Source organism: Thalia democratica, chromosome 1 (assembly GCF_965202585.1).
Source record: "Thalia democratica chromosome 1, ktThaDemo2.hap1.1, whole genome shotgun sequence".
NCBI classification, from domain to species: domain Eukaryota; kingdom Metazoa; phylum Chordata; class Thaliacea; order Salpida; family Salpidae; genus Thalia; species Thalia democratica.
Window position 1 is genome coordinate 115,256,662 of NC_139165.1, and position 10,653 is coordinate 115,267,314.

Below are 10,653 nucleotides of genomic sequence, written 5' to 3' on the forward strand. Positions count from 1 at the left end.
ATAAACGTTATAATATTTTTTTTTTTGATAAATTAAAAAAAAAATGACTTAAAACAAAAAAGTTCAATAAAAAAAATCTACTTTTACTTATATTAAAGGGGGTTTGAAATTTAAAATAAAAAAAATGTATAACTTGTGCTCTTATTTATAATCTTTAAGTATAAACTACAATAGGTAGGTGTCAAATTTGCTTCAGGGGACTAAATTTCTCAAAGACAATTTTGCACGAGCAGACACTTTTGCACAGGGTGAATTTTTGATTTATTTTAGTTTTTTAATTTTTTTATTAATTTTAGTTTTGTTTATTTATTTTATTTTACTATCACTATTACCCCTAACCTTTGCCCTTAGTTGGTAGCTCTTTTCTTTCTTCTTTATTATTTAGTTTAATATTTTTTAATAACTTTTAATAGTTATAATTTTATCTATATTTTTACTGTCACTGTTACCCTTTACCCTTATGTCAGTAACTTTTTTTTTCTTTTAATTAATTTACCTTTTAGTTTTTTTTTTCTGTTAGATTTCAATATATTTTTTCTATTTTTTTAAGTCTCGTTCATAAATGACCCTCGTGCAAATTTGTTTTTGTGCAATTTAGTCCCCTTGTGCAGTTTTGACTCGTTCCTCATTTAAACAGGGTTTGCCATTGTTGGTTGCAGGAAAAACTTTGAAAATTAAATTGATTTTGGGCTGCCCAGTTATTTTTAGATTTTACTTTTTATAACATACTCAATTATCTTGTGTGAGTTTTAAAAGTTTAATCAAATAAGCATGGTCCTGGGCACATGTTTTAAAAATTTAAGTATTTGTCTAACCACAAAGACCCGAAATATCTAGTCTATAATTAAGTTTTGAAAATTTAAGTTTTTGCAGACTACACAGACCCAAAGTAGCAGGCCGCATATTATTCTTTTCATATTCAATATTTAATTTATGTTCGAGATAAATTCTACTTTGTTAAAAGATTGTAAAATAAATATGACGATCGTGATTTTGCGAAGTATCAATTTTACTTGTTTAAATTTCAAATCTATTATGAATATCTTCATAAAAACTTAATTAAAAAGAGCAATAATTTGATAAACAAATCGTCTTTTTCAAATAGAAGGGCTTTTATAATAAATTATTATAAGTATTTTTGAATGATAAAACATTTTTAAATCGAGTAAAAAACTAAAGACAATTTTATTTTTGAACTTTATTTAAACTTTTTAACTTTAAAGTTTCATCTAAGACTTCTTAAACTTACAAACTTTGATACTTATAGCTATAAAAAACTTTCGATTTTTCTAATTTACTAAGATGATAGCTAAATAAAGTTTTATTTTTACAGTTCATTTTGATTTTCTTTAGTAATAATTATGAACTATTGATACACTCTATGTAATTTTAGACCGACGTAAAAGATAAACAACACATCCTAGGTTGCTTATTTAAATACGAAAATTTTAAATTTAGTTTTCAACTAAATATTTTATTGGCAAACATTGCATAATATAAAAAAAATAGTTAAAATATCTTCGAATTGCATTTTGAGTACTATAAAGTTTTAATTGTGGAAATTAATAATTTAAAAAACACCGTTGTAAAGTTTGGTAAAAATCAAATGTTTTGTTCCATTATTTTTTTTGTGGTATTTGTCGTAAAAAAAATCTAGTTTAAAACTCAGAGACTGAATATTTTTAACCACTCTAATACTTACCTATCTAAAACTTGTTTACACAAGCAAACCATATTTTTAGAGATATCACTAAATCAGCAGTATTAATTATTATAGACTTCTTGCAAACTTTAAGTTATATTCTTGTGTAATATTCGGAACACATTCTAAATCCACCAGCGTTCAAAATCCATCCGTTCACAATCTACCCAGACGAATTCGAGAACAACTTACCGATCTAGGGTAAGGGTTAGGGGTTACAGTGATAGTGAAAAATAAATATAAAGTAAACAGGAAAAAGCAAAAAAAAATAAAATAAATTAATAAATTCGAAAATGTAAAAAAAAATCGGTCGGATTTTGAACGCGGATGGATTTTGATAGTATACTGTAATTTTCACCTGAATAAATGTCAACTACTACATGCTGATCTCATAAAATCTCGAACTTTTGTACAATTAGCATTAAAAATTATTAGTTTTTTATCTAATTTTAAAATATAATTTGTAAAACTTAGGGCAAAAGAGAAGTTAACCACCTTTTTTATAATTAGATATTACTTAAGAGAGATTTATTTTAGCTACTAGATGCTTTTTACAGGTTTGAAAAATTTATAATTAATTTTTAGTTACAGCCTGTCAAAGTCAAAAAACAGCTAATATCTAGATATCATGAAAAAATTCATCTTCTCCTACGTTTTTTGAGATAAATACCTAAAGCTTTCAGGAAATGTGTATTTGAATATTTAGAAAATTCAGTTAAAACTAAATTCAAAAAAATTAATAACTAAAATATAATGACAATAAGACCAAAAGAAAACTGTTTTTTTTTATTTTTTTTTTATAATCTGTTCAAATGCTTTCCGACTAAAATTTATAAATAATTCAATAAACATTTACTGAAAGTTTAAGGTATTCATCTCAAAAAACGTAGGAGAAAATAGTTGTCTGTTTATGATTTCTAGCTTTTGGCCATTTTTTTTTGACTTTGACCGGCTATATCTCAAAATCATTATGAATTATTAAAATGTGTGAAAATCATCTTGTAGTTTAATTAAAACTCTCTAAATAAGATCGAACTAAAAAAAGCTAGTTCATCTCCCTATGCCCATAATTATGATAATTAGTTTAAAACTGTTAAAAAAAACTAACCATTTGAAATGCTAACTGCACAACTCTAGGCTATTCAACTGTTTTAATTGAACTTAAAAAGTTTGTGTCTACTACAAAAAACTAATACCTTTCTAAGCTATAAGTGCAATTTTTTGTTATTGTCTTGAATTGGGAATAATATTAGTTTCATTCATTTTTTCAAAACACTTCTAACTAAATAACTCATAAAATTAAAAGTTTAATTAAGGATAATAAAATCAAAATCATAACTTTTTTTGATTTATATTAGTTTTGGAAATTTATGTATTTATAAAAAGTATTAAAATTATGTAGTCATAAAACAATAAACTCAAAAATTAAACTGTTTTTGTTGACCATTAAATACTTTTCTGCCAACCATGACGACAAAATAATAAATATTAAATTTTTTTCTAACATAGCCATTTTATAGAGTAAATAAAAAAACCTAAATATAACCCTCAAATTAACTAAACTTATTTATTTTCTAAGGTAAAGCAAGTATGTTAAATCATTTGTATTTATACCTGCCTAATTTGTATTTATCTTTCAATTATAAAATACTAATTATAAACTTAAATAACAAAAAAATAAATACTGCTTTTAGTTATATAAGTAATTATACACTCACTTTATTTTGTAATGATTTCCTACTTAATAAAATTTTGTTTCGGATTTTGACATAAAAGACAGTTTTGTTAATAAAACTTGCATTCAAACTTAACAATTTTGTAAGTTCTGTCATTTATTAACAAAATGGTTGAGAAAGTTGTTTTTGTGTAAAACAAATATAAAAAAAATCTATAAAAGATAAAAGTAAAAACAAGATTATAAATATTTTACAAATTAAACATATGACTAGTGGCTTAATTTGTGATACTTTAATCAAAAAGTGGGCAGGCAATTGGTGGTCAGACTAAAATTCAAAAATGTATATAATCGCAGACAGTAATTGAGAATTTAGTTTCTACTACTAACAAGAAACCCAAAATGTTATGTTTTTTTCTCAATTTAAAAAGTATGAATATATAGTTAAAGTCTTCAAATTTCTGAGTCCAAAATGATTTACTATCATTTCAAACTTGATTATTTCTGAGCCGTTCACTTCTAAACCGATCATTTCTTATCTGATCGCTTCTAAACCGATCATTTTTAACCCGATCACTTGTAACCCAATCATTACTAACCCAATAATTTCTAATCCAATCAATTCTTACCCAATAATTTCTAATCCAATCAATTCTAACCCGATCATTTCTAACCCGATAATTTCTAACCCGATCGTTTCTATTCCGATCACTAAATACTTCATGTGTTATTTATTTTAATCAGTTTTTATTTTTGAAATTAAACTAGTGTCAACAAAAATGTTCTCATTTCAAAATATAGTTTACTTTGTCTTAACGAAAAATAAATGTTTACATTGTTTTAACTAGAATAAATTTTTTGTATTTATTTTATTTCACTTTATTTTAATTTTACATTGTTTTAACTACCTTAAAGTTTGTTTCAAACCAACCTGCTTTAATCGATTTTTTTTCATATTAAATAAGGTTTAATATAATCTTTTTTTCTTTTTAATTATTCTATGGTAAATTCTTAAAGTTGGTTTTGCTACATTAAAACTAAAAAGTCCTGCCACTTATGTAAGTAGAACATCATTTTAACACAATGAAGTTTTCAAAAAATGTTTTAAATTTAATAAAAAGACACAAAAATTTTCATATTACCGTCTATAAGCTGTGTTGTAAATTTAGCGCAATCGAAGTACAGTAGTTGACGAATATGTTACCTTTTTAAAGTATTTAATTTTCTAACATAGGATTTAAAACGTGCGAAAATTGTTCCACAACTTGCAAAAAGCTGTTTAGATAATGTAATCAAAGAAAACAATAAGCGATTTAGAACACACACTTTTGTTTTTTTAGTCGAAAATCAATATTTTAGATATAACCACTTTAACATATTGATTATTTATATAACAAGTCCAAAGGTTATCAAAATTTGTCTAGTAATCTTCTTAAAAACATTTAATTAAGTTTATATGTTATCTGAGAATTCCAAAGAATAGATTTAGTATTTATATTAATGTAGCTAATTTTTTTATAATTACAAATACTTTATAAACAGAATTTTAACCATCTTATGATCATAGTTATAATTATTTTAACTATTAGTTTTTTGCTTTTTCATTATATAAAGTCCTTTTTTTCGTTTTTATATTGTTTGTGGTAAAGTTTAATATAAAGAACTATTTTTAAAATATTGGAAAAACTATAATAATTTTAAAAACAAGTATATTAACAAAAGTTTTAATTTATTGGTACTTAAAATTAACAGAATTAAATGGTAAAATTTTTTATATATTTAGAAATTTAATAAAAATATAAGGAAAATTAACTAAACGAGATTTGATTATTCTCTTACATGTTTACACTTACAATTAAATATGTAAAAGTGTCATTGGTTTTTTTTTTGCTCTAGGTCTAAATAGATAAATATTTTATATACTCTTTTTACTTAAAATTTTCAACACAAAACATTTTCTTTGTTCTTAAAGTAATTTTTTACAAAAGTTCATAGCGAAATGATACAGCTAAAGCAAATAGCGTTTTTATTTTCGATTTTGGTTTTATTTGGTCGGTAATGAGCCTATAGAAAAATTGGGACTTTTAGTTCTTTTTAGTCTGCGTGGCATATCTCAAAAATTACATTTTTACAAAAATTTTTTACTAATTTTCTTCGCAATCTTTTTTAATAAACTAATCACAGTATTCAGTGTTTTTGTTGACATATAAACTTAACATTTATTTGAATGTTGGCAAGTTTTTGTTTTTACTGATTTTGACTTTGTTTAGGGTGTATTTGCTAAGTCAAAAAAAGACTAAGAAATTCTAATTTCACTGAAGAATAACGATATTTTTGTAAATAACAAAAAAAAATTCAAAATATTACTTTTTTGTTAATGTAACGGAAACTAAAAACACATTTATTTGTGTTTCGCATTTAGCTTGGTATAAAAAAAACTCTACACTTTTTTAATATAAAACACAGCTATTTTATATTGTCAGTAAATTTAGATTAGTATAAAATCTCTTCAGCTAGAATACCCTGATTTTATGTTTATTTTGGAATGAATGCCGTGTAGTAATTCTAAAACGTTCAAAAATTAAAGTATGCGCAGACGAATAGTTAGAAATAAGTCAAAATAAAGAAAAATTGTAAGTAGAATAGATTAAAATGAAACTTGTACCAATAGTATAATTTGTTAAAAAAACATTATAAACACTAAGTTTTATTTAAGAAAAAAACTGTAATTTAATAAAAAATTTAAGCTTGAGTTAAAACTTGTAATTTTTTAAATTTAGATTTAACTTTAAAATAAATTCGATTAAAGAAATCTATAAATTATAATAAACTTACAGATTAATTTGAAAATGATCAAGTTAGAAATGATCGGGTTAGATGTAATTAGGTCTAAAAGAATCGAAGTTAGAAAAGATCGAGTCAGATATGATCGTGTTAGTAATTATCAGCTAAAGTCATGGGATTATAAATTAAGTAATAAAGTTGGAAATCATCAAGTTATACTAATTGATTTAGTAATGATCAGGTTAGAAATCATTGTGGTTAGAAATTACCGCAGTTACTACTGATCGGATTAGAAATGATTGAGGTTAAATGTGATGGGGTCAGAATTAATCGAGGTTAAAAGTTATCGAGTTAAAAATGAGTGGGTTAGAAATGATCGAGTAAGAAATAATTGAGTTAGAAATAATCGGTTTAAAAATGATCGGATTACAAAGGATCGAGTTACACATGATCGTTTTAGAAATCATCGGGTAAAAGTGATGGGGTTAGAAGTAATCGGGTTAGAAATAATCGAGTTAGAATAGATTGAATTAGAAATGATCGGGTTAGAAGTCATCGAGGTTAGAAGTGATTTTGTTAGAAATAATCGGGTTAGAAATAATTAACTTCTCCCTGAAATTACCCTTTATAAATTTTGTTTTACTGTTAATTTAATTTTTTCTTTCTCTATTTAGTTTCTAACCCATTTTATACTAGTGCAAGTTAAAAAATGTCATATATAAAGCTTATTAGCATACCCGTTTACCTTTCGCGGGACGCATTACTTAATTAGCATACCTTGGGGTCATATTTTGTCTTTCATAAGCATTTTAAAAATATGCTGAAGAACCAAAATATGTAAGTCAGTTAGGTCATTAGATATATAATAACTTTTATATCTAAAACTTTACTTAAAACCCGACGTTACTTGTTTTTGCAAAATATTATATAAATATAGAATAGTAATCTAACTCAAATTTTTAAATTTTATTGAAGCAACAATGTTTTACACATATAGAATATATCGAACAAATTCTTCAGGTAAATGATAAAATATTTGTTTTTTTATATATAAACTTGGAAGATACATAAGGCTAAGCTTAAATTAAGTCTGGTATATATTTAAAAAAAAAAAAAAAAAAAAACTTATAGTTAAAAACTATCAAATTAACAAAATCATAATATTAGCAGGTTAATAGCAATGTTAAAATATACAAGCTACAAGCTACTTATTAATATCAGAAATTCAAAACAAATGAACACTACGACTAGTAGTCTAGTAAAGTCTTAAAACAAATAAACTTTTGTAACAACCATCCTAGAATAAATTTCACATTAATATTCTTTCAAAATTCAACTATCATTTTGTGATGTATTTGTAAGTTTTGCTCAAAAAATCTAAAAGTATTGTGAATTTAAGTATTGTAAAATTATATTATTTATGAAAATTATAACATTAGAAAAAAACTTAAGATATTACAAATCTTATTTAAAGAAAGAATTAAAACTACAAAAGTTAAACTAAAATTTATTAATATAATAGTTCAAAAAAGTATACAAGTTTAAAACTTCAGTCTAGTTGTTAAATTATATTCTAGTTAGGCAGTTTATTTCAAGTAATATAGTTAATAACAAGGTATCTTTGTACAAGAAAAATCACACAGATGTTCTGTAACTTCACATGATTTAAGACACCATGCATCTTTATCGACATCATAACAAATAACTGATGATCTGTTATTTTGAAATATTACAATTTTGTTTCCTATTGACATAGCTTTATTTAAATTAATATAGTATTGTGAATTTAGATGAATAAATCTTTTATTGATATTGTCAAAAACTTCACAGCTATCACTTTTATAACCAATAACAAATAATTTATCTTTCACAACAGCTAAACTATGATTACTATTACCATTAATCATATTAGGCATTGATGACCATTTATCAGCAAACACATCATATGATTCTACTGTATTTAAATCATCACTATAAATATCCATTCCACCTGAAACTATTATATTTCCTTGAAAAACTACACAAGCTGCAGCCCATCTTCTATCTTTCATTCTAGCTATTTCTTTCCAATTTTTAACTGAGACACTTTCTTCTTTTGTATCAAATTGTAAACAAGAATTAATTACTTCATTGTCTATACCTCCAAAAATAAATATTTTATCCATAAATGCACAAACACAAAAGTACCGACGTCTATCAACCATATTAGTTACTACAGTCCATTTATTTTTAGAAGATGAATATTTTTCAACTGATTTTACCAACTTATAAGCATTATCAATACCACCGAAAACATAAACATTTTCTTTTAAACAAACAGCTTCAAAACTTTTTCTCTCATTAGCCATTGAAGGTAGTCGTTTCACGTTGTTTGGTTGATTTCCTTTAAATAGGTGTATATCCCTGACCGTTTTTTTGGTTTCTCTATCGTAACCACCACAAACTAACAAACTAAACTTGTTTTGTTTACAATTCCTATATGTAGAATAACTATTTAACTTGGTTTGAAAACTTGTTTCTTTTGTAGTCATAACTTCATTTAGTGCGCTCATAAGTCCATTATTGTTGAAGATCGATGAAACATTCTGTAAAACATGTTTCAACGCATGTTCTGACAGCAAAGAAAATCGAACTTTTAGTAACAATTGATTCGCATATTTTCTACGTTCTTCACTGTTGTGTTTCAACCAATTAATTGCTGAATCAAATACTTCAACTTCTGAGTAAATATTCAATTCAGAACTTGCAAGTATTTTTGCAACAATACTAAAATCTAAGTTTAAAAAGTTCTGAGTTTCAACTACCATTGGAAAACAGCTTACTATGTAAATTAATGATAGTTCAGAAACAGTAGCTAGCTTGTAAAGTTTAGCTAAACTGTAAACTGTCAGAACATTATCTTTAGTAACATTGTTTTTAATGCAGAAGGATATCTTTGGATTTTCGACTTCATTTAACATCAACTTATTCATTTTTAAAGCTTGTGCTAATTCATTTTCATTATTTTTTGTATTATCTGAAATATAAAAACACAAATGTGTATAAAAATATATTTAGCTTAATTGTATACTGTTAAAATATTTATTAAATCTCATCCTTTTTAGTAAAATACCCCAGTTATAAATTGATTTTGTGTTATTTTGTTTGTCTTAAACAATATTTATTTAATATTTCTCCAAGACAGTGCTTTGTTATCAAAATAGTTAATAATAGCTTAATGGTTTTAAAAGAAATAAACTGGATATAAGAGATGACTTTAAAAACAATAAAGTGAAAATTAAATATGTTCTTTGTTTAAGTATTTTAAAACTTCATGAATATTTGTTTATTTTAAAATCGTTTATTTTTAGTTATTTTAGAAACATGTATTTTATACTTTAAGTTGTTTACTTTGTTTTAAGGATTTGAAACATTTATACTGGTTTTATATTAATAACGAGATTTCACAAATAACATTTCAATTAAAAATTGAATTTTAAATTTTGCTGTATGAAGTTTAATTCAGAAAATAAATTTTTTTTCAGTAACAATTTTAATATTCGTAAATTTGGCTGAAATAAAATGTTTTCTTTTCTATTATTTCTAATAATAGAAAGAATTTTATTTTGTTCTTACCTTGTTTAGAATTCTCCATTGAAGATATTGCAAAACTTTCTTTAAGATATTTTTGTGCATTTCTCTTGAATTTTTCTAATAACTTGTACATTACTATAAGCAGTTTTTTTTACAATCAATTTAAAACTAAAAAGGTCTTTGTTTATATTTTAAGCCTATATAGATATTTTATAATGAAAAAGAAATGAACAGTTATTGAACTGCATTTATTTTTTTATTTTTTGTAAACTTTTAAATAAATAAAAAACTATTTTTATAAACAGTAAAAATAATTCGAAATAAAAAGCTGTGATAATATTGTTTATTGAACAAAAATATTTTAAACTAATGGTCCTATGACGTGCTGTATGAAGGAACAAGTGGTTAATAAGACTAATACATGTTTAGATGCAGTTTTACGTTTCCAGGACATTAGTATTAAAAGTTTCTTAAAATATTTTAATATTAGAATAGTATTAACTTTTTGTGTCCTGGGATCGTCTATTTTGCAACTTTAGGCTTAATATGAATAATTTAATTTGCAAAAGCATTTATATCATTCTTATGAAAAAATTAAGTCAGTCCTTAAATTTTACATTTAGAACAACCATTGTTATACAGGACATAATATAATTGTCCTGGACATGACGCTAAACTGTTCTGGTGTATGACTCTATAACCGAAAGATTTTTTCGTACAATATGTCCAATGATTTACACTTCGCAAGCAGTAGTTTGCCGACCCCTGGACTAAAGTAAACAGCTATGTAAATCAAGAGCTGAAATATTAGTATGTTGTAAACTTTTTTAAGTCTATCATAACAACTTTTTAAAGCAACAAAAAATTTTTAAGTCATAAGAAAGCTTTTGCTAAAACTATTACAGAGTTAGCACTTTTT

At 24.3% G+C, this 10,653-nt stretch overlaps 1 protein-coding gene across 1 annotated transcript; it reads right to left on the reverse strand.

Moving 5' to 3' along the window:
- Positions 1 to 7,765: 7,765 nt before the first annotated feature.
- On the reverse strand, positions 7,766 to 9,133 carry LOC145842573 (kelch-like protein 25). The gene has a single exon (XM_082950038.1). It carries the CDS (start codon positions 9,131 to 9,133, stop codon positions 7,766 to 7,768), a length of 1,368 nt encoding a protein of 455 aa, XP_082806164.1.
- Positions 9,134 to 10,653: the final 1,520 nt, after the last annotated feature.